The sequence below is a fragment of the Vulpes vulpes genome, chromosome 12 (assembly GCF_048418805.1).
Source record: "Vulpes vulpes isolate BD-2025 chromosome 12, VulVul3, whole genome shotgun sequence".
NCBI lineage: Eukaryota > Metazoa > Chordata > Mammalia > Carnivora > Canidae > Vulpes > Vulpes vulpes.
In genome coordinates this window covers 181,591,091-181,616,568 of record NC_132791.1, presented here as the reverse complement: position 1 = coordinate 181,616,568, position 25,478 = coordinate 181,591,091, and the positions used below count along the sequence as shown (strand labels likewise).

The following is a 25,478-nucleotide window of genomic DNA, read 5'->3' as shown; positions in this document are numbered from 1 at the left end:
CCCTGCTGAGTCTGTAGCCCAATGTGGGGCTCCATCTCACAACCCTGAGATCATGACCTGAGTCAAAATCAGGGGTAAGACATGTAACTGACTGCACCACCCAGCACCGCAGGCATTGGGTTTTCAAGTAGGGTCATAGCAAATGATGCTGCTATGATCATTTGTGTGTGTATATAAGTACATATATCTATATACATTTTTGGGGGGTATATACTTAGGGAATTCAATTTGATTTTTTTTTTTTTAAGATTTTATTTATTTGAGAGACAGAGTAAGAGAGAGCACACTCCCCACTGAGTGGGGAGAGTAAGAGAGAGCACACTCCCCACTGAGTGGGGAGCCTGACACAGGGCTTTATCCCAGGACCCTGAGATTATGACCTGAGCCAAAGACAGATGCTTAACTGACTGAGCCACCCAGGTGCCCCTCAATTTGATTTTTTAATTGAAAATTTTGTTGAAATAATTGTAGATTCGTATGTACTTGTAAAAAAATAATAGGTCCCTTGTACCTTTTACCCATTTCCCCCAATGGTAACATTTTGCAAAACCATATTACAGGGACACCTGGGTGGCTCAGTCAGTTAAGTATCTACCCTTCTGAAACCCAGGTCACAATCCTGGGGTCCTGGGATTAAGCCCCATGTCAGGCTCCCTATACAACCACTCCCTCTGCTCGTGTGCTCTCAAAGAAAGAAAGTCTTAAAAAAAAAAAAAAAAGCCATAGTACAATACCACAACCAGGATTTTGACATTAATTGGTTCCACAGATCTTATTCTGACCTCCTCAGTTTTACTTCTATAAAACTGATTTGTCTTTTAAAGAAAAAACAATGTGGTTTAATTTATAGAGTTGAGTCACTCACTTTTGATTACAGTACTCAACATGCAAATTACATTTACCTCTTGATACAGAAGTGGCACCCTGCCACTTCCCTAGGACATTTAACCCAGATGATTATTCCTGGGCAACTTTTTTCTATGTATCTGCCAGCAGTTGCCCTCTCCACCTTCTTATAATGGTATGTAAACTCTTTTCCAGAATAACTGGCTCTTTAGTACAGTTGAGTCACCATATTACAGTACAGAGCTGTTGATTTTTTTTCAGTTGACTTGATATATTCTGAACTACATGTGAAGAATATCCCATTAGTTAGCCTATAGGTGATCATTCTTTAAGGCATTTGAGAATCCAGCAGTGTGTAGGGTCACCAATTTTCCCTGGACAGTTTTAAGCGACATAGAAGGTTTGTTAAGTCTATCCTAACACTGAGTATTCACTCTGAAAAATAACTTATTTGAAGGAAATTTCTATACATTTGCTCTTTATGTCATACTGTAGGTTCAAAATAAACAATACAGAGATATTTGTTTTGCTTATACATAGTAAATTTTTATTAATAAAAATTATTACTTTTGTAAAGGAAATTATTAAAACACCAGCACATAAATTAGATGTAAAAATGTAGGGCATTTGGATCCGAAGAAACAGGAGTTTACTTTGGCTTAGATGTCAGGCTAATTGTACATATTATAATTGGCAAAGTTACTTCCAAAGATTGAATTTTTGCTAAGTTTTTATATATTATTACAGGCTTGAGTTTCCCCTTGCTCTGCCTTTTATTTCTATTGTCAACCAGAAGGAAATTTTTAAACATTTTAAAAATAGTTCTTTCCCTGTAAGTCACCCTGAACACAATCATTTCCTCCACTTTCAAACATGAAGGGGAACCTGGCTCAGACAAGAATGATCCTTGCTGCACGTCCACAAGCTCACATGTTCTCCTTTTTATTCTGAGAGGCCCAGTTCAAACATCTTACAAGATTAAGGGCTACACTGTGTTCCCAACAGAGCTAATCCCTGCTTCAATAAATGGAGATCTATAATTCTTTTTTGAACATCCCTTCAAAGTGGAGATCTTTGGCCATGAGCTCTTTGACATCATCAAGTGCTCACTGGTGACCCAATGGCTCCAGAACCTTCCACTTGGCCTTGAAGGCTTTGTTGCAGTCTGTGGACATGGCCATGGCTGCTCTAGTCATCTGCCTGGATTATTCTGGATTGGTCATCAGCTTTCTCTTGGCCCAAAATGAGAGAATAAATGCTCCGAAGCCCAATACATAGATGTACCAGGATGTAAAATTCACCAGGACACAGCTAATGAGAGTAGTTGAATTCTTTGCTATAGCATATGCTTAAAACAAGGTCAGTGGAAATAGGACTCTGGTTGTAACAAAGCCTGAGCATGTTATGTTTATCCATTCACTAGAAGGAATCAGGGAAGACATTTGTTAAATTCCCTTTCATCATGTCTATAAGCGTAGTGGGATCAATCATAAGAGAAGGTAATACTGTTTTCCTTTTCGTTCTTTTTGTTTGTTTGTTTTTGTTGTTTTTTTGAAAATCCAGCCTTTGGATTGTCGGAAGTAGTATTTTCACGTCAAGGACTGTTTGGGACTATAATTTCCATTTTCCTGAGGACTGTGCTTTGAATTAGGACTTCAGCTGTCAAATACTTGCCCCTGGGTGAGCTGCTTGTCACTCTACAGCAGGATGGACACAGTGGTGAATCATGCCCACAGAGAGCATGATGATGAACAGGGCGGGACAACCCAGAGACTCACATTGGAGTTAAGTTGCAGCTCTTGCCCTTTTTTTTTTTTTTTTTTTTTTAAGATTTTATTTTATTTCTTTAGAGAGAGAATTGTGGAAGGACAGAGGGGGAGAGAATCATAAGCAGGCTTTATGCTCAGTGTGGAACCGGAATGGGGAGATCTTACAACCCTGAGATTGTGACTTGAGCTGAAATCAAGAGTCAGATGCTTAACTGAGCCACCCAGGAGCCTCTAAAGATTTTATTTTTATTTTTATTTATTTTTTAAAAAGAATTTATTTATTCATAAGAGGCACAGCAAGAGAGGCAGAGACACAGGCAGAGGGAGAGGCAGGCTTTTCGCAGGAAGCCTGATGCAAGATAGCATCTGAAGTTCCATCCTGGAACTTCGGGATCACACCCTGAGCGGAAGGCAGATGCTCAACCACTGAGCCACCCAGGCCTCCCAAGATTTTATTTTTATGTAATCTCCACATCCAATATGGAGCTTGAATTCACAACCCTGAGATCAAGAGTTGCAAGCTCTACTGACTGGGCCAGCCCAGAGCTCCTCCCACCATCTTTATTGAGAGCCAGCCTAGTCAGGGTCACAGGCCAGGCCCTCAGCCTGGGCATTACCTTTGCCTAGGACTGGCCCTGGCTGTGCTGTCCTCCGGCGTAGTGTGCTGCCTTCAGCTGGGCTGCCATTTTATTTTATATTTTATTTTTTAAAGATTTTATTTGTTTATTTATTCATGAGAGACACAGAAAGAGAGACAGGCAGAGACACAGGCAGAGGCAGAAGCAGGCTCTGTGCAGCCCGATGTGGGACTCGATCCCGGGACCCCAGGACCATGCACTGGGCCGAAGGCAGGCGCTAAACCACTGAGCCACCCAGGGATCTCCTTATTTTATTTTTTTAAAGATTTTATTTATTTGAAAGAGTGAAAGTGTGTGAGAAGGGAGTTGAGAGGGCAAAGGGAGAGAATCTCAAGCAGAATCCCTCTTCATACAGGGCTTGAACTCACAACCCTAAGATCACAACCTGAGCCGAAGTCAAGAGTTGGCACTTAATGGACTGAGCCACCTGGGCACCCCAAGTGTGGCACTTTCTTATTTATTTATAAGTGGTGAGAGATGGGTAGTTGTAGAAAGAGCAGTGAAGAAGTCATAAATTCAACCATTTCCTGAAATATCTCAAGCTGTTAAGAGATTTTGTTATCCTTTTGCTTTGAAAGGCAACATAATAGTTGGGACATATCATAAGGAAAAACCATCGTCCATAGTTGAGGTATATATAGAGCACATTGGGACACAATTCCAAAGCTTACCATGGCTGAGAAAGCTCAGTTGGAGTGACAGATGAGTGGTGGGAAACAGCCACAAAAAAAAAAGAAAGAAAAGAAAAGAAAAGAAAGAAAAGGAAAGAAAAGAAAGAAAAGAAAGGAAAAGAAAGAAAAGAAAGGAAAAGAAAGAAAAGAAAGGAAAAAAGGAAAGGAAAGGAAAGGAAAAAGAAAAAAAGAGCCACCATTTTGCTTGAAAACAGCATGTTTAAGTACTAGAAGGAGAGACCCACTCACTGGACAAAGATCTTTTAGGAGAGAAATATAGAAGTTATCCTTGTCCTCAGGGAGCCTCATAGGCAAGTTTCAGTTGAATTCACCTTTAAAATAAGGATGGGGGCACCTGGGTGGCTCGCTCAGTTGGTTAAGCTTCTGGCTGTTGGTTTTGGCTCAGGTCATGACTTCACGGTTGTGAGATCGAGCTCTGCGTTGTTAGCAAGGAGTTTGCTTCATTCAGAAGCTGTCTCCCTTTCTCCTTCCCCCTCTGTCCCTCTCCCTGCTTGCTCCCCCCAATAAACAACATCTATTTAAAATAAGGATGATAATATTATTCCTGCTTAAAAGGTTGTTGTAAAAAGTAACTCCTTAAAAGGATTACTTGATATTTTAAAAATACAGATTTGGATATGTCATAAAATGTAAATTCTTAGTTTGCTCATTTTAAGTAAATATTCATTGAATGTTTAAGTCAGAGACTGTGATAAAGGTAATTTTAAAATCTTTTCTCAATAGGTAGTACTTTACTTGGTAACACTATTTCAAGAGGGTCTGCAGTGAAAAATGTTCCTTCTACCTTATGTCTCCCAGCCCTCAGGTCCTTTTCATTGTTTTCAGAGAGATTTTATGCGTGTGTATTACACATATATGTATCTGCTTTTAAGTCACAGGTGGTAGCATATTATAGAAGTTACACCTTTCTCCTCTCTTCCTGAGTACAAAATATTTCATATCCTTATCTCATTTGATACAATAGTAGTTAAGATAGGAACTTCCTGTTACCTCCATTTTATAAACAAGGAAGAAAAGTTACCTCTTAGTTTCTTAGTAACTTGCCCAGGGTCATATAGTTTGTCAGTTATAGATGTAATCTACTTCCTAGGTATAGAGGCGGTTATTTTGGTACCACTTACTTAACTTTTTATTTTGAAACCATTTCCAACTTAGAAGTTGCAAGAATAGAATAAACAATTCCATCTATTCTTTGACCAGAGTCTCCATCCGGGTTTCTGTAGCCATCTCGATAATGTTGCCAAAGAGAGTCAAGCCAGGAGCACACATTGTTCCCAGTTGTCCTGTCTTGCTAGCCTCCTTCAACCTGGAACTGTTCTTCAGTCTTTCCTTAGCTTTTGTGACCTTGATTTTTTGGGTGAGCATAGGCCAGTCATTTTTGCTGAATCTCCCTTTGCTATTGTCCTAGATTTCCTCACAACTACATGAAGAATATACATTTTTTTGGTATGAATATCACATGTTATGTTCTTCCCATTGCATCCCGTCAGGTGGCATACAATGTCAGTTTGTCCCATGGCTCCCATTAAAGGAAGAAAAGAGAAAAAAGGAGCAGAAGAGGGGAAAATAACTTCTATTAGTTTGCTTTTCAGAGGACCCTGTGTTCAGCAAATACCTTTTCTTTGTAGCATCCTGGAGGAGAAGAGGTCCTGCTGGAACAAGCTGGTGCAGATGCGAGTGAAAGCTTTGAAGATGTAGGCCACTCCTCTGATGCCAGAGAAATGCTAAAGCAGTACTATATTGGTGATGTGCATCCGGTAAGAACCAACTGAACGAGGCGTGCTGAACAGCCACAGAACACAACAAGGGGGAATGCAGTATTAAAATGGAAATTCATTCAACCCAGCCATCAGGCTACATATCCTCCCAATCATTTTGCTTGATTTGCTCTGCTGAAATACAGCTTCTTGTGTGGAAAGCAACACCGGTAGTATCAGAAATGTGAAGGGAAATGGTTTTGGGAATTTTTTAAAATTGATTTTTGTAATACAATTACATCTTGGGCTAAAATGATGATTTGGTTGTTCTTGAAAGTTCCTTGCTACAGGTGGTAACTATAGACAGGGGACCCTGATAGGCTCAGAGTTGGGGGTGGGGGAGCATCTATCCTTCTACAGACCTTGACGTCTCTCAGAGAATTCTCTATTCCCAGAATGTAGTCTCACGGTCTAAGGTTAGAAACAAGCACATAGTGCACCGAGTGAGAATTCGTTTGGATATGACTTAGAATATTATTTGTTTTCCTTTTTTAACAGGATGACCTTAAACCTGAAAGTGGTAGCAAGGTAAGAAGTCACTTGTTTCTCTTGGTGTTTATATTTCTATTTACTCAAATAGAATGGCTTTTTAAAAAATTATCTTAACAACAGAAGTGTTTACTTTTCTTCCAAGCAAAAATCCTATTTTTCAGGAATTTGGACTCCGTGCCATCTTAGGAAAAAAGAAAATAGCTAAGTCTTGAACAGTAGGAAGCATTTTGTTTATGCTTCTATTTGCTTGGAAAAAAAAAGAAAGCCATGCCTTGTATGGTTTTGAAAGAAATTAGTTTATGGGTTCAGTTGTAGAAAAAGTATTTCTTATTCTTATATTAAATAGTGCAGGTGATAATAATTCTGTGTTGGAAAAATAATTGGAAAGTTGATTTTCACTTAAAAAGCTCAGGAGTTAGATTGAAGTAATTGATTAGAATGGCCTTTCTGCCCCTTTTACTCAGATTTAATCCTTTCATCGTATGGGCTCAAATAGGCCTGTACCCATTTTACTTACTCAGTGATACAGCAAAAACAAAAGATTAAATATTTGAAAACCTTAACGCGTACCGCATAACATACCAGGAACAAAATAGGAAAGCCTTTTAGCTTCCCACAAGTGGGGCTGTTCCTTTCCGTTATTACTTCCTGCTTTTCTTGACTTCCGCCTTCAGAGAGCTGTCAGGTTACCCTTTCACTTCAAGGGACAGCAGTTTAGTTGCTACTAGAGCTTCATGGTAGCAGCTTTTCCTCCTTTGAGCATCTTGCTTCTCTTTCCTCACTGAGCTGGAATCACAAACATGTTTGATACGACAGTTAAAGTCTGCCCAGACATAGAGTTCTTTCGACTCGAGATTGCTTGACAGTGTCTGCCGTCTGTTGCTCTGCAATCCAGAGTGTTTGTGGAAATAATCTCTTCCATCTTGCTCCACTCTGCTACTCTGATTTGTTGAATTGTTCCTGAAGCGGGGGATGAAATGATTCCTTTAAATGCTTCATGACCACTGTGGGTCTGTCTTCCCTCTCTGGCACGTGTAACAAAGGTAAAGTTTGAGCTGCATGTGGCCTTGCTGAGTATATCAAACATGTGGAAAACATTGGTCTCAGTTAAAGTAAACATTGAATTCAAGGGATATTCCCATTTGTACAAGTGATATACCTAGTATCTAGGAGTCATAACCTACAACAATCATGAAAGCACCTTTATTAAAATAATAGGAAAAAATTTTGGAATTATAATTGTCTAAAAGTCTACAATTGCTTCTTGTTGCTATTTTTCTTCCTTGGTAGTTGAATATATGGTGAGGACCATTCTTAGGAATGGAGAGCGGAGTTTTTCAAATTCTGTCCCTTGAGCCACCTGTGTTGGAATCCCTGGGCTCTTTCCGAAATGTCTGTTCCCTAGGCTTCCACTACTACTGATTCATAATCTCTGGAGGTGGGATTTGGGAATATGCTTTTGACGCAACCCAGGTAGCCATGCGCCAGACTTTTTGCTAAATGATGTGCCCATCTTTTCATTGGAAAACTTGGAAAACTTAAATTCTCTTCTGTAGAAAGCACTGTCTACCCTGTAGAGCAAAGAATGAGTTAGAGATGTCTCAGCTAAATGAAATCTGTTGAGTCTTGGACTTTTGGTAAGAAATTCAGAAAAAGAAACTCTTTTAACTCACTGAATTCTGCATTAATTTAGATGTTTTCAAATATAGTTTGGTGTGCCTGGTATAAACTAAAGGCAGTATATTCAGAGCTGTTGTCCGCCTGTCTGTTGTACCCGAGGACAGTCTTTATTAAGTGGAGAGTACATTATAGAGTGTTTCCAGTCACATTGCTGTACTTAAGGCATATCAGGCAAGGAAAACCTTTGGGAAAAATTTCAAGGCCATCCACATAGGTTTTCATAAAGCTAGATTCCAACCTGATTTCAGTTCCAGGAAGAAAGTCCTGGTTCCTCAGACTTATTTCTTACAAAGATTTTAAATAAGTACTTCTGTATCTATGATGTAGCTGTCTCTTTTCTTAATTTTTCTTCACTCACCATGAAGCATGTGGAAAAATTGGATGTAAAAATTCATTTCATTAATACTTGCTTTTGGCTAAGGCTTCCTAAACCTCTACAAAGAAGTGTGTATTTTTTTTTTTTTTTAAGCCTAATTAAGAGGTATCTTCTGCCTCAGGGGACAGTTTTCATTTCCCTTCCCTTCTCCCTTCTTTCATTTCTCCACTTCTCTCCTCCCCCGACAATTTCCCATCTCTTCCCTGCCTGCAAGGACACCCCTCCCCGCAAAATTAAAAAAAAAAAAGAAAAAAGCCATCCAGATATCTGCTATTGGAGAGTCTAAATCAGGAACGTTTCCCCAGTTTTTTTGCAACTACCTTTCATACTGCTTCTGCTACAACATCTAAATAATTGATAATCACCCATTGTTTTCTTGTTCGACTGATAATGCCTGAGGTCCAAGGCCCTGAAATATTACAAAACTAAAAAGTACAAGCGTAGAAACTATAGATCTGGCAACAGATGTTTTTCTCACCTCTTCAGTCCTAGCTAACGGTCTAGAATTAAAAACCTTTTTGTCTCAGTGAATCTCTTCCTCCCTGCAATAGTCCCCATGCTGAGAAACATCAGGCTTCCATTCCTACTTAACATTTTTTTGGTCTGCTTTGCATTGTGAAACTCCCCTTAGAAACACTTGGTATTTCCTGTGCCATTTTGCCTGCCTGTCTGCTGTACTGTGAGTAACCTAGATCCATTTGCTGTCCCCGAGGTCTCTCCCTTGATGGTGGGTTCACCTGTAGGTTAACTGAGCTGCTGGCAGTTGAGATGAGGTACATATGCATGCTAACCTAATAAAAGTAGTCAGTACCGTTTCATTCATTTCTTCAACAGATATTATCTAGGTAGCAATTCAGCTGCTTAAAATATCATTACAATGAATAGACTCAGTAACCTGACCATTATCCCATTAAAATGTTTTTAAATTATTTATTTATTTATTTGAGATAAAGCAAGAGAGAGCGAGTGTGAATTGTGGGGGAGGGCGGAGGGAGAGGGAGAAGTGGATTCCCCCCTGAACAGGGAGCCTGACACGGAACTCCATTCCAGGACCCTGGAATCATGACCTGAGCTCAACCACTGAGCCACCCAGGTGCCCCCCATTTAAATTTTTGAATGGGTAATACATGATGGCAAAAAAACTGAAATAGTGCAAAAAAGTATACTTTTATATGTGTAATTTTATATAAGTAACATGCATATATTTATATGATTATATAATAAATATAATATATACTGATATAAAGATGATATATAATATAAATTATATATTAAATGTATAAGTATATATAACTATATATATTTTTTATTATACATATAAAATGACTTCCTTCCATCTCCAACTCTCAGTCTCCCAGTTCCTCCTCCCCAGAGGTAACCAGCTACCATTTTCTTGTTTATTCTTCTCAAGAGATTCTGTGCATTCATAAATATAAATAGGTGGACGGACATATCGATCCATTGATCAGTCCATTGATAGGCCAATCAACCATCCCTTCCTTAAAAAATCACAATACTGTTCTGTGCCTTATTTTTACTTAAAAATTTCATCATAATGATTGTTCTTTTTTTTCTACAAGAAACCCGATTAATTTTTTTCAAATCTTTATTTAAATTTGAATTACTTACCATACAGTGCAATTAGTGATTGTTTTTGTTTTTTTTTTTTTAATGATAGTCACACGGAGAGAGAGAGAAGAGAGAGAGAGGTAGAGACACAGGCAGAGGGAGAAGCAGGCTCCATGCACCGGGAGCCCGATGTGGGACTCGATCCCGGGTCTCCAGGATCGCGCCCTGGGCCAAAGGCAGGCGCCAAACCGCTGTGCCACCCAGGGATCCCCAGTGATTGTTCTTTAACAGTATTCCATAGACAAGAATTTTGATGAGATGTCATTTGCTGTACGTAACAGGATTTGATATGTTTTTTATTTTATTTTATTTTTTATTTTTTTAAAGATTTTATTTATTCATAGACACACAGAGAGAGAGGCAGAGACACAAGCAGAGGGAGAAGTAGGCTCCATGCAGGGAGCCCAATGTGGGACTCTATCCCTGGTCCCCAGGATCACACCCCGGGCTGCAGGCAGCGCCAAACCGCTGTACCACCGGGGCTGCCCCTCTTACTTGTTTTTAAAAAACAAATCAGGCAGGCCCTGGTGGCGCAGTGGTTTAGCGCCGCCTGCAGCCTGGGTTGTGATTCTGGAGACCCAGGTTCGAGTCCCACATCTGGCTTCCTGCATGGAGCCTGCTTCTCCCTCTGCCTGTGTCTCTGCCTCTCTCTTCGCTCTCTTTGAATAAATAAATAAATACATCTTTAAAAAAAAAAAAAACAAATAAGAGGATCCCTGCGTGATGCAGCGGTTTGGTGCCTGCCTTTGGCCGGGGGCGCGATCCTGGAGACCCTGGATCGAGTCCCACATCAGGCTCCTGGTGCATGGAGCCTGCTTCTCCCTCTGCTTGTGTCTCTGCCTCTCTATTTCTCTCTGTGTGACTATCTTAAAAAAAAAAAAAAAAACAACACACAAATAAGATTGTGGAGCACCTAGGTGGCTTATTTAATTGAGCATCTACCTTCAGTTTGGGGTCCAGTCGTGGTCCCAGGGTCCTGGGATGGAGCCCTGCATCTGGCTCTCTGCTCAGTGGGGAGTCTGCTTCTATCTCTCTCTGCCTGCTGCCCCCCACCCCGTTCTTTTTGTTACTTGCTCTCTCTCTCTCTCAAGTAAATACATAAAATCTTTAAAAATAAATAAATAAAAACCAAATAAGATTATCTCCGTAAAGGCTTAGCATGTTATTTAAACTTCATATTTTAACTTAAAAATTTTAACTTTTGGGTATCCCTGGGTGGCTCAGCAGTTTAGTGCCTGCCTTCGGCTCAGGGCATGGTCCTGAAGTCCTGGGATTAAGTCCCACATTGGGCTCCCTGCATGGAGCCTGCTTCTCTCTCTGCCTGTGTCTCTGCCTCTCTCTCTCTCTGTCTGTCATGAATGAATAAATAAAATCTTTAAAAATAAATAAATAAATAATAAAAATTTTAACTTTTGAAATCTAGTAAATTCCATGTATGTTAGAAGCAATCTATAAGTTGCATTTAAAAGCAAATATAGGCATCCCGGGTGGCTCAGCCGTTTAGCACCACCTTCAGTCCAGGACATGGTTCTGGAGACCCAGGATCGAGTCTCGTGATGGGCTTCCTGCATGGAGCCTGTTTCTCCCTCTGTCTGTGTCTCTGCCTCTCTCTCTCTCTCTCTCTCTCTCTCTGTGTCTCTCATGAATAAATAAAATATTTAAAAAAATAAAAAATAAAAGCAGATACATTTTTTTCTTACTGATGCTACTGACTTTTGTTATATAACAATTTTCCGGTACACATATATAACATTCAGCTTACCTTCTGTTTTATGGGAGAGAAACTAAAAAGAATACATTGTTTATAATTATGTAATATAATTACTTAGTTGCATCATACCAAAAATTTCCTTCAAAGTATTGTTTAATATTCCTGTCATACATAAAACCTAGTTTATTTAAGTTTGGAATGGTTATGTAGATGCCCTTTAGATGAGTACTAATTGCTCTTTAACCAAATAATTTTGCATGGTTGATTCATTGTTCCTGATTTTGTTTAACATTTCATTTTTGAAACATTAATATTTTGAAATAAAGCATAGAATGTAATGGCAAAATCCCTCTTGAAAAACAAAATGCCCATTGCTGAGGCATTTCAAGGATTAATGTTCTCTCATAATGCTTTATTTAGAAATAGTGCGTAGTTTTGCAAAAGGTGTTAGAAGGGGATAAGGTAACATCTTTTTTCAAATCAGCCCTCTAGTGTTAGAACAAGTTTTTCACTCCTTGGTCCCAATGGAAATTACTCTGAATGTTGAATTTTTTTCTTCAGTGATGTCTTAAATATGATATCACAGTGGGTTCTCAAGAGAGTTGTACAGAAATTTGTCTTAAAGGGTGTTTTTCATCTTTGAATTTTGCCTTTATATGCAGGGAAATATTTTTCACTTGACTGGGCTGCCTCTAGGGATGATATGTACTTTACAAAACATAAGTGTTAATACTTAGGAGCTTCTTGAAAAGGCTGTCCTCAAGATCCATACATGGCCATGTCATAGTTGGGACTATAAAATGTTAAAATCATGTATTTCAATCATGTATTTCAAATATTTCAATCATGTATTTCAATTTTCAAGTCAAACTTTTTAGATTTTAAGAAATTAATGCTGAAATTCATATTGTGACAGTTCATACCATAAAGTCCATTGTGTTACGGGAGAAAAATCCTTTCTAGTAGAGTTTGAAACCAAAAGTTCCAGAGTTGTTTTTCATAAGTTACTGGCCACATAGAAACCAAAGTGTTCTAAATAAAAAGCTGCAAAAACTGTTGGACCACCCAAATACTCATTAGCTTCACCAAAGTTGTCATGTGGCTAAAAATCCACTTTTTCCAACTCTAAATACTTGGAATCCTCTTGGAATAGCAAGCATCTAATTTAGGAATTAAAACATAAGCCCCCCCCCCCCCCCCCCCCCGCCAAATCTCCTTCTACACCTTACAATAGATTTCCCTTCTGTTTAAACCTGTTTAGGCTGAAGATTCACTTTAAAAATGCCCTATCTGTATAATTTAATGCATTATAATAATAATTCTGGTGCATTGTTTCCTATGTGAATGTCCTGATGACAGAGTACACTATTCCTTAGCTTGTGTTTCTCATGTTTTTTAAAAAACGGTTTTCAGGGATCCCTGGGTGGCGCAGCGGTTTGGCGCTTGCCTTTGGCCCAGGGCGCGATCCTGGAGACCCGGGATCGAATCCCACATCAGGCTCCCGGTGCATGGAGCCTGCTACTCACTCTGCCTATGTCTTTGCCTCTCTCTCTCTCTCTCTCTCTCTGTGACTATCATAAATAAATAAAAATTAAAAAAAAAAAAAGAAATATGAAAAAAAAAGAAAAAAAAAAGAAAAAACGGTTTTCATAGTGAAACCATGCCCACTGACCCCCAAATCCCTTCCTATACATTTGCCAATTACTATATTTCTTTGTCATTCTCTTAACCATATCAAAGAGAGTCCACACAGTACAGTGCCTCTTGGAATAGTGTCTAGAAGAGCATATCTCTGTATACCAGGTGCAAGATAGAAAACTCTACATATGGGTAAGCGTTCCTCCAGTCTTTCCAAACATGGAAAATAGCGTTTCCTTCTCTTTATCCTTTAGAAGGCTGCTATTACAGATTTTGCTAAAATGCCCTTGGGTCAGAAAATTGTGTTGAGTTAATTAAATATGGCTTTAGAACGAGAGTTTATCTGAGCCTTTCATTTGTATAAATGAGGGAATTGATTTAGCGTTGAACTTGAAGACAATAGACAGTTTCACTTAATGAGCAGCTTAATAAAAAGGCAACTCATATTATGAAATATTTCCTTTTATCCTACAGAGTCCATGTTTCGTGTATGTATGAATGTATATATGTATTTATTTATTTATTTGATGAAGAAATTAAGTCTTAATGAACTTTGAACCTAAAAAACCAATTTATTCAAACAGTTCATTTTTGTTAATTTTGAGCTAAAATCGCAATTAGACTTAAAACAATTAGTTGTTTGGAAGTGTATTCCAGAAACATGCATATTAATTACTTGGTAAGGCTTTTGGTAGAAGAACTCTGGATTTGATCTGCTCTCTTATAACTAAAATCATATAGTATTGCAATTACAGCTTTCCATGCCAAAGATTGAGCAGTTCCTGTTCTCCTGACCAAAAATCTTGCATGTAAATTAAAATGTGGGCAAGGATATAACCAGCCAGATATGCCTGAACACACAAAAGGGTAGGTTAAAGTCAATCATAAACTGTAGGAATTTCACTTAAGCATCCATTAGATTGAGCACAGAGCTTTGGAGTGGAAATGAGAATTGGGGAGCTGAGCATAGAGAGAACAGCAGAGTGGGGGTGAATGAAGGTTTTGTGTTAACAAAACCTTCTTTTTAGTTTTGTTAAATTAAAAATAACTTACTTGGCTTATTTCCAAACTTGGCTGAGGTACTTGGCTTCTAAGAGCAGTGCCTTAAACAACTCTTTCATTATGGTTGATTAAAAATGGAGTTGCTGTAGTTTGGCATTTACTTGGCTGTCAGTGTCCTAAAGAGAGGGTCCACTTTTTTCTCTTCTCTTTCCTTCAGCGGTAGGGAAGTTGGCCTTTTTGCCTCTAGGGCTGAAATGATCTTAAAACAGGAATTGAGGTACTTAGTTTAAAAAAAAAAAAACTATATTTAAATTTTTTTATTGCTTATTAGAAACTTTTACAGTTGGAGCATATTTTGATCTCTCTGGTCTTTCTTTCTTTTCTCAGTTGCTTCCTGCATTGTTCACTTTAGTTGTTTCCTGAGGTTCACTCCAGTTAGCACACATACCAGGTTTTAATTTGTAAAAGAGGCTAGAGTTTTGAAATCTAGAGAATCTAGTTATATGAACTTTGGCTTTTACTATGATTACAGGTTAAACATAATACATATATTAGTCCATAACGCTTTCATGTAAGCCTTTCAGATTATCTCTGTTTTTAAAATACTGACTGTACATTTTTTTGTTCTAAAATCATTGGTATATATGTGGATAAGGCATAAAAGACCATGGATATTTTCTTGATGGAATTCAGTTATTTCATGGCTACTATAGTGGGATCTTTTAAAAGACAATGTTAGAAATTAATCTGATACCCATACTACCATAACTACGACAACCATCACCTTTCAAATTTATAAAACATTTGCTGTATTTCTCAAAGATTGACTTGTGACACATTTTAATTAACCCGACTCATGATATTCTAGTAGAAATGTCCTGGGTAGCAGTAATCATCAAGGTCGCGAAGAAGTATAGTAGTATTTTAATGTGGTTTATCTGAAACTTTTTTTTTTTTTTAATTTTTTTTATTTATGATAGCCACACACACACAGAGAGAGAGAGGCAGAGACACAGGCAGAGGGAGAAGCAGGCTCCATGCACCGGGAGCCCGAGGTGGGATTCGATCCCGGGTCTTCAGGATCGCGCCCTGGGCCAAAGGCAGGTGCTAAACCACTGCGCCACCCAGGGATCCCCGTTTATCTGAAACTTTTTATTAAAAGTTTTATTTGCCTGTGGGCTAATGTCTTTCGAGTTTAGGGCATGTATTCATTTGCATGGCAGTGTTTCGGATATATGAAATTAAAACTCATTTCACAACCTCTGTCTAGACCAGTATGTAGGGTTTTTGGAAATTCTTGGAGATTACTGAAAATTGTGGTTTAACAGAGTTGTTATTCGTGTTCACACCTTCACATACTTCTCCATAATGACAAAGAGGATAATTTTGGGCAGCAGTAACCTATGCTAATGGGTTTGTCCTCTGGCAGTAAGTTAGCAGGCCTTTTGTGTATCTAGCTTAATTAATGGACTCAAGAACTTCATTGAATATTTACTTAAATTGGATTTGAAAAAAAAAATTTTTAACAACAAGCCCAAGTAATTTTATTATATAAATTAACCCATTTATTATAGGCTAGGAATGTTTCAAATGGCAGAGCCTCTACTGGTCTTTCAACTCCTTCAGTCTTCTGATGGCAGACTTTACTGTGACAGCAGAAGTGGTGTTGTAGGTCCAGGCACCACCGGCCATGGTCTTCATGCAGGAGCCACAGTGCCGGATGCCCAATGCTCACCTTTTCATCTTGGTCTTGCCACAGAAGGAGCAGGTGTACTTGGTGTGCTGGCTAATCTCAATCTTCTTCACCATCCTTCTGAGGGAGGCCCCATATCGGGTCCCGTATTTACCCACAATTCCTACCTTCTTGGTGCATTTGGCCATGTCGCTCCCAGCCAGGGCCGAGCCCAGAGAGCTGGATTTGAAAATTTTAATAACAGCTTTATAAGATAAAATTCACAAACCATCCAATTTACCTATTTAAGATATGCCAGTCAGGGGAGTTTAGTATATTCATAGAAATGTGCCACCATAATCACAATTTTGGAACATTTTCATCACTCCAGAAAGAAACCCCATACCATTAGCAGCCATGCCCTTTCCCTCCGCATATTCTTCTCCTGCTGCCCTGACAGCCCTAGGAAACCACAGATCCTCTAGATTTGCCTGTGCCAAACCTTTCTTACAAATGGATTTCTATCGTATTTGTATAACATGATGTGTTTTATACCTAACTCCTTTCACTTAGCATAAATGTCTTCAAGGTTCATCCATGTTGAAGCATGGATCAGTAGTTCATTACTTTTTATTGCCAAAATTTTGTTTTTAAGGTTATTTTGGTATTTTTCCCCCTTAATTTCATTCTTCCCATTTCATTGTTAAATAAGCCCTAGGGTTTCTAATCATAATTATGATTTCAGAGAGTAAACCAGTTCATTTTTATAAGCCACAAAACAATTATCTGTATGCTCTAGAGCATTTCACAGTTGATCTGTTTGTCACAAGTTTTTATTTTTTTTAAGTATATTTTTTCAGAAAATACAGTCTGCTACTGCCAGTGGCAAGCCCAGCTGAACCAGGCATACTATTGTGACTCCAGTTAGTTCATTTCAATATAGTCTCTGTCAACAACATTTTTTTTCATATAAGAAAGTTTAGGCCATTTTTCTATGCTTTCCTTACCTGTTCTTCAGTTGGGAGTTACCAGTATGTTATCAGAAATAGAGTCCTTGGTCCTCCCAGTACATTAGATTCATAAATGTCAAATTGCATGAACAATGAAGTTGTGTTATTAGTTGCAGAGTTTATATAGACATTTAAGAAGATTTATGTATTCTATTAATCTTCTTTGTTTTTGTTGGTAACTTTTGAATATGTGTCTTCTTTAGGACCCTTCGAAAGATGCCACGTGCAAAAGGTTAGTATACTCTTAATGGACTTCCTTATGCTCAACATAATGTCTGGCTAGAGACTCTTCTGTAAATATACATGTATAACATAACTTAAGAGTACAGTTTGAGGGGCGCCTGGGTGGCTCAGTGGTCGAGCATCTGCCTTCATCTTAGGGCGTGTGATCCTGGGGTCCTGGGATCGAGTCCCACATTGAGCTCATCACAAGGAGCCTGCTTCTCTCTCTGCCTATGTCTCTGCCTCTCTCTGTCTCTCATGAATACATAAATAAAATATATTTTTAAAAAGTACAGTTTGACTTGAGAATAAGAAGTACAGCTTGGGGAATATAGTCAAGGGTATTTTGAGTGTTGTATGGTGACATATGGTAACTACACTTGTGGTGAGCAAAGCATAAGTATAAACTTATTAAATTACTGTGTTGTACACCTAAAATGAATGCAATATTGTGTTACTGTGTTTCAAGTATATGTTAGCTATATCTCAATTTTTAGAAAGTACAGTTTAACAATTAATTTTAGAGGGGCCAAATTTACTGCAAATTCAGTAGTTCCTTACTATTAGCAAAATTAAGTTTTGGCAGTTGCAGTCATTTTGAGTAATCTCAAAAGTTCATGCCTTACATAATTTTTAAGTCATGTTGTAACATAAATTGGAGTCATGTTGGGTGAATGGCCGATGCATGGACAAGTAACTACTGTGAAGTCAAGCTCTGTAGCTCAGCCCAGCTCTGCATCTTTCACTTAAAACTTAATCTCATTTAATCCTCACAACCATCTAAGGGGGGGGGGGTGCTATTATTGCATTTTATAGAAAGGAAAATATATGTATTGCATGTGTATTTAGGGATTTTTTTTTTCAAAGGTTTACTTATAAATAGCCCTTGCCATGGTTTTTGTAATACAGTAGTATGAACTCTGAAAGGTATACATTTGCCATCCCTTAAAGGTACTTGAGATAACTCTGGAATCCGTGGCTTGTAAAAAATCTTTATAGAGATTTTATAGAACTCTTCTATCTTTCTGAGATCCTACTTAAAGTGTTTCAGAGAGAGAGAGAAAACGTGATGTTTTTTCCCCCCACAAAAGTATTCCCTCTTTTTTATTTGAGGTGTAGGACAGAGAATTTAAAATATTTAAACTTAGAGAAAACTATTAATAAGTTGACTTTCCTTAATATTAAGGTCTTATGCTCAGCCAAATACTCCATAAAGAATTTGAAAACATAAGCCATAAACTTGCAATGGGCTTAGGCTACACATAACACTCATTCAGAATTATGCAGGGGCGCCTGGGTGTCTCAGTCAGTTAAGCATCTGACTTGGTTTTAGCTTAGGCCATGGTCTCATGTGTCATGAGATCGAACCTTGCATCAGGCTCCACATTCAACAGGGAGTCTGCTTGAGATTCTCTCCCTCTGCCCATCCCCCTACTCATGTACTTGTGCTTGCTCTCTCTCTCTGAAATAAATAAATGCATCTTCAAAAAAAGAATTATTATGCAGAATACATAAGAATTCCTACAAATCAGTTAAAAATAATTTCATAGAATATGGGAAAAAGACTTAAGCACTTCGCAGAAGAGGAAACCCAAATATAGGCACATGAAACAAAGGTTTGATTTCATTTGTTATCAGAGAGGTGAAAATTAAAATCATAAGGTAGGGTCTCCAGGTGGCTCAGTTGATTAAGTGTCCACCTCTTGGTTTCTGCTCAGGTTATGGCCTCAGAGTCGTGAGATTGAGCCCCATATCAGCTCCACGCTCAGTACAGACTCTGCTTGAGGTTCTTTCCTTCTCCTTCTGTTCCTGCTTGAGTTCACACACACTCACTCTCTCTCTCAAATAAATAAAATCTTTAAAAATAATAAAACAAAATCATAAAGTATATTTCACAGCTACAAGATTAGCAAAAATTAAAAATTCTACAAATAAGAGGATGTTTTTGAGGAATTGAACCACTAAGGTTCTTAGGCCCTCTTAGGGTACCATAAGTGGGTACAATCACTTTGGAAAACAATTTGATGTTATCTAGTAAATTTGACAATATGAATAATTTTTTATCCAGAAATTCCATTTCTAGGGATATACTTGAGAGAAATGAGTGCTCAGGTATACCAGGAAACACTAGAATGTTCATAACAGCGTTATTTAAGATAGTGAAATCTTGTAAACAACCCAAATAACCATTCCTTAATAAAATGAGTGAATCCAATCAATAAATTAATAAATTAATAAACTAATAAAAAATTTAAAATGAATCCATTCTGTTATATCATAAAATTCTGGTATATTCATAAAGCGGAATACTACAAAGCAGTAAAGACAAATGAGTCACAACTGCATGCAGTAACGTGAGCAGATCTCCAAGAGACGTTCTGTCTCGTGGCCAGGAAGTTTCTCTTGAATCTAAAATTCTTTTGGTGCAGCGTAAATCCATTTCCTCTGCTTCTGTCTCAGTGACAAGTATTACAGAGGATTGTATGAGGGCTGGTGGTCGACCATTCTCAGTCTTTTGTACTGAAGAATTTCTTTTTGGAGTTTTCTTAAGGACCTTACCTTCAAGCTCTTTTGTCTCTTGTGGTTGTTCTCCAAGATAATCTGAATTGATTACCTTTATGGGGACGTTACTTCACAGTTCCCATGTGCAGTATTGCTGTTGTACATGCCAATTTGCTTGCTTTCTTTTTCTTTACACAAAGCTACTTGGCTGACATTCTAAACTTCTCTGGAACAGCTTTCAGCCATACAAAGTATGTATGTACAAAGTGCTGGGCATGTTTAGGCAAGGAGAATCACTTTTATTATTGAACCTTAGCTGGTTTTATTGGCTTCACAACCTTTTAATACTAAGGCTGGACATGTCTTAGTAGAAGGGCATGCAGGTCATTTGGATCATGGAGAAATTACACTTTAAGACCACCAGTGCTAAGGAGCTTTATTAGGGAAGAATTATTGTTGGTTTTTTAAAGATTTTATTTTTATTTATTTATTTAAGAGAAAGAGAGAGAGAGTGTGTGTGCACACAGAGTGAGAGGGAGATGCAGGCTTCCCACTGAGCAGGGAGCCCAGTGCGGGGCTCGATCCCAGGACCCCGGGATCATGACCAGAGCCAAAGGCAGACACTTTACCAACTAAATCACCCAGGCGCCCCAGGGAAGAATTGTTTTAAGAAGAGTGACAACTTATTCCAAAATTTCCAAGGAAAGTCTCTTACAGGAAGGACTTCTCAAGCCAACTGCCATTTATTTAACTTTATTTAACTTTTTTTTTTTTTTAAGATTTATTTATTTGTTTTCAAGCAGGAGGAAGAGGGAGAGAGATAATCTCAAGCAGGCTCAATTAGGGCTCGATCCCACGACCCCTAGATCATGACCTGGGCCAAAACTAAGTCAGTTGCTTAACCGACAGAGTTACTCAGGCACCCCAATTTTTCTTAAGCCACCTGCCATTTATTTTACTTTTCAATGTGTTCGGTGTCGATATATATCCTTGTTAGTGTCCAAACTTAACTAGAGATTAAGAGGATGGATCTGGGATCAGACTGGTTGACTCCCTTTGCTTTGTGATTTTGTGTGTGATGCTTGTATTCTCTACGTATATGAGAGTAATAGTAGCAACTATTTCATAGGGTTGTTGTGAGGATTAAATTTAGAAAATCTACCTGAGACAGATGTAACATTGCCAATAGTTGTATTTGATGATATTGTTTCTAAATTTATAATTATATCTATAAAACGGTGGCTTTTTTCTTGCTTAAGAATGTCAGTTGTAGAATATATAAAAACAAAGCACAAAGAGGAAAAATTGAAGCCATCCACAATCTTGTAACCCAAAAATAACCACTACTTGTCTTTGTAAAAACATATAAAGAGGTGTGTACATATGTGTATATTTTTAGTGTCATACTATATATTGTTTTTTATTCTTTTAAAAATTAGTATCGTGCCAATCCAAATTTTTATTTTTTTCCTGCTACTTGGGTGATAAAAGCAGTTAAACTCCCCAGAGTAAATCAAAATTCTTTGCTTATAAGAAATATTAAAATGTACATGTTGAAAGGTAGCAAATGTTTGGTATCAGGTGTTCATGGCTTCTTTGCTTTCCCCCCACTTCTAGTTGCTGGTCGTATTGGATTTTGCCCATCATAGGCGCCATTGTCTTAGGTTTCCTGTACCGTTACTACACGTCGGAAAGCAAATCATCCTGAGGAGACTGTGTGGAAGTTGGAAAGCATATCCATTGGGAGTGTGAGCTAGAGACTTGTTTGGAGGCCGAGCGATGCCCTCTTCTTGAATCCTGCGGAGTATGTGCTTCCCCTTTGGAGCCCAAATGGTTGGCCGGACATCCACCCCAGACCTGGGGCCAGAGCCCTTCACTTCCCAGAGCCTTATTCCCAAAGTACCTGCTCATTGTTCTGTGTCCCTGCCAGTGGCCCCTCTCTCTGCTGGCTTCCACCAGCCCCTTTGCGTTTCCCAACTTCGTTTTATAATTACAATCCCAGATGTCCTAGTGACATTGCCCTTTGGTAAAAATGCCTGCTTTTCAATTTTTGAATGCACATTCGACATTCTTAACAGGGCAACACACTCTGGTTTTGAAGCTTTCCTTTTATCATTTTTCTTTGAAGTAAATATATATATGTATATATATATTTAGTTCTGACTTAATTCTATTATTTATCATAAAGGTCTTAATTAATGAAGTAAAATTGCACACCTATGACTTAAAACACAACTGCCAAATGATCTTGTTCCTTGTTTATGTTTGTTAGAACTAGGAAGGGCCATGAACTTCTGTCCTCCCTGCTAATAAGTTCATGGAGCAGATAGCCCTTGTCATCGCCCAAGTCCGCCAAGTGGTGCTGGACAGAACCATGCTTCCCTTGTATTTCTTGGGAGTAGAGAGAGAGAGAAGGAGGGGGAGAGAGATGAATTGGGGTGATAGGGTGAACTCCTAGTCCTCTTTTGCAAAATATTGAAGACACTACTTGAGGACGGGAGTTTAGGAAGAGCACCAAAGACTTCATTCTTTTTCTTTTTTTTTTCTCTCTTTTCTGAAGATGTCATGCTCTGCTTTGGTGTGGCACTGCTTTCTAGCCATCTTCTTTCTATTCCCTCCAATTGTCTTTTATTGGTGAGGGACAAATTTATAATTCTATCTGTAGAACTTTACCAGGGGTTTTCCTGCTTTTTTTATTTATTGCTTAGTGAATTTTTTCTTGCTTATAAAAGCAAGAGAGCCCAGCTTGATCAAAGACACAGTATTTGATCTTCTGTTAGCCCCAGTAAAATAACTTCCACAGTCAAGTGGCATTCGAAAGGGGGAGAGCATGACAACAGAATGTTTTCTATTTCATCCCTATTTTACCTCCATGGTTCTAATTTGTGGTTTTGCTGTTTTTCCATTGGTGGGGGTGGGAACCCAAAACCAACTAGTAGTTTTGTTCCTTAGATGAATGTTTAATTGAAGAGTAGGTCATTATTTAGAATTATGTTAGTGTTTCTTCTTAGTTCAGGAATTTCTCTGGCTTGACTTCACCTCTTTTTCTCTGTGGAAGCACCTGAGGAGACAGCATATGGGCTGTTTTATGCCAACACAACTGTGGTGATTTTTCTCCCCATCTTTTAAGGAATCCCAGTTTGCTTCTGAGCCATTGTTCTATGCAGCAAGGAGCAGTTTGGTTCTAGAAGGTCCATGGGCACTGCTCAGTATCTCCTCTCTGCAGCAGCCCTCCCCCCGCCAGCTTGCCATGGCGTTGACAAGACAGGAAAGTGCCCTGCAAAGCAGCGTCCGCCCATGGAAACTATTTTTAAAAAGGTTCAGCACAGGTCCTGCAGTAGAGTGAATTCAGAATTCATCAAAATAATATTAACCTTATATTTGAACACTCGGACATGATATTATGGAGAAATTGTAGGGGATTTTTTGGCAGACTTTTATATATCAGGGATATGGGAATAGTCAAACTTTTATCTTTAGAAAATATTTTGTATCAGATGCCACTTTTAGACAATTTATTGAAAAAAAACTTTGGGTATTATGTAAGAAAAGTGGTGTGACTATGATGCTCCTCCCACTTGAAGACATAAGGAAGGGTTGCTTTGAATAAGAATTGGGATATAATTGCTATAATAATTAAGCTGCATGATTACATGGGCCACATTGGGGTAGAAATGAAATGAAGAACAAAGGAGTATTGAGGACCTGGAAGGGGAACATTCAGGCTGAAACTAAGCCAGCAGATAACTTGGATCAATTAAAAGTATGTTGGCAGTCTCCAAAATTAAATGAAAAACATCTGGCTTATAAGAAATGTTAAAGAGTGATAGTCTTAAGTAAAATTGGTGGTTTTTTTAAAAAAATATTTTTAAGGTAAACACCAACACAAAAGGTATGTTTTTCTATTTAAAATTGCTTGTCTTTTCCTGTTTATATCTGGACTTGTTTTTACTTAGAGCCAGAGGAAAAGATTTTCAGACTTTGTCTCTACCATCCATGAAATCCGTCCAATACCCAGGGCTTCTTTTGATCTACTACTGATGTCACTTTGTATTATAAAAACCACTTTGGGGTCCATTTACTGCTATTCTGCTGCCTGCACGAACAGCCAGGCAAAAGGTAGAGCTGGTGTGTGAATTTGCAGAGATTTTTGTAAACAGTAAAGTAATAGAGTATGTTAGCCAAGTCTATCAAAAAGGACTTATTTTAAGAGGTAGACTCAAATTCTCGTAACAGTCTCAACTTTGGTAGGTCATGAAAACCCCTTTGGAGAGCAAGTGGAGCCAGTCCCCATTGGCCCCTGAGAGTTGGTCTCTGGGGTGGTGGGTTGTTTGTTCCCAAGGAGAACTAGCTACTGCCGTACACCACACTGTACACATGATGGCTGGAGATCACAAAGGAGAGGAGGGAAAACGTGTGCCGCCCAAATGGGGATATTAGTACCAGGTCTCCAAAATTTCCTAGCGCTGCCCCTTGGTCACTGGTTTTGGTTTCTAAATACCTCCACATTTGTAAAGACAAGAAAGTGGTAGGGACAAAGTTGAAACTGTGTTTAATTCTTATGTAACCTCTTAAACAGAAACAAAAATCCATTGGAACCTTTAATTTGAGCCTGTAAAGTTCTTTTAGCAGTTGCCATAAACGCATATGTTGTTAGACAAGAGCATTGTTGAGTTTATACTCCTTTAGTTCCGATGTGAAGCAATGAGAAAGGCTTTATACTTATAGGCCAGGTGTATCATTACTTATGGTATCTCATGCTTCAAGTCTCAAGTGATACCTATCTGATTAAATTCCATTTAGGAGATTGAAATGCAGAAATATTAACCTTCATTACTTCCTTCCCTGGGAGAAATAGATTCAGACGTGTCTTGTCTCAACAAGAGATTGACTTTTTTTTTTTTTTAAACCATCTCATTCTGTTGCCAGATATCACAAGAGTAATGGGGAGTTTAGTTCACATTTGGCTGTTGTTCTCTGAAAGGGCCTGGTTTGGAATTTGTGGGGGTGATTTCAGAGGGAGGTTCCAGAAAGCAGAGAGGTATTTGTCAAGTTACCTACCCAATATCTAGCATCTTACTCATAAGGTTTAGGAGCTGCTCTTCTGTACCTATAGTCTACATGTGCTCGTTGGACAAAATATTATGACTATTTAACCTCCTTTCTTTTTTACTTCACCCTCAACTGTGAACGAGTAATATTAACATTCCTTTTTGTGTATTCAATAATGGAGTTTGTTTACCTATTTTATTTCAGCATATTTGGAACAAAGATCTTTGTCTCTTTCTGCTGGAATGTGCACACAGTGAATGTTTGTTAGAACTACACACAATAAAGATACTGTTTTCCTTTTCTTGCCCTGACTACAGTTATTAATTTTTTTTTTAAAGCAGAAGTGTTGGCTCTGTAATCCTAGGGTGTTCTGGAAGAAAAGAAATTGAGAAGCATGAAAGTTACCTGTATCTGTGCTAATGTTGTATTTGGTGTAAGTTTATGGAGAGTTTTGTGGTTCTTTAGTACTCCTTCTGCTGCTCTTTCTTTGAAGTTAGTTGCTCAGTTGAGAATCACAGGAGGCAAAAATCAAGACTTTGGTTGTATTAATGGACATGAAGTGGCAACCAAGTAGACCAATTGGGAGTTCTGTTTTTACTGAAACCATCTGGTAAGGAGAAGCCAGTACAAGGTAATAATATTTTGTTATCTGCAATGCCAGTCTTCAAATGCTTGTTTTTCTTGGACATAGCTAAACTGTTGGGGGAAAATTAAACACTGAGATTGAAGTTCTAGCGACTGTGTTAATTAAACAAGGGAAATAAACAATTTTTGTAATTACCTTTAAAAC

General features: G+C 38.4%; 1 protein-coding gene and 2 pseudogenes across 1 annotated transcript in view; 1 reads left to right on the top strand and 2 right to left on the bottom strand.

Annotated features, from left to right (window-relative positions):
* CYB5B (cytochrome b5 type B) overlaps positions 1 to 24,989 on the top strand; it is a 37,805-nt gene extending 12,816 nt beyond the window's left edge. Inside the window, exons 2-5 of the mRNA XM_026011585.2 lie at positions 5,574 to 5,702; positions 6,201 to 6,230; positions 17,116 to 17,144; positions 21,254 to 24,989. Coding sequence (XP_025867370.2) covers positions 5,574 to 5,702; positions 6,201 to 6,230; positions 17,116 to 17,144; positions 21,254 to 21,344 — 279 coding nt within the window. The 3' untranslated portion in view covers positions 21,345 to 24,989. The remainder of the gene's footprint in view (positions 1 to 5,573; positions 5,703 to 6,200; positions 6,231 to 17,115; positions 17,145 to 21,253) is intronic.
* On the bottom strand, positions 1,866 to 3,174 carry LOC112929510 (ER membrane protein complex subunit 3 pseudogene; annotated as a pseudogene).
* Positions 15,833 to 16,111, bottom strand: LOC140594806 (large ribosomal subunit protein eL43-like; annotated as a pseudogene).
* Positions 24,990 to 25,478: the final 489 nt, after the last annotated feature.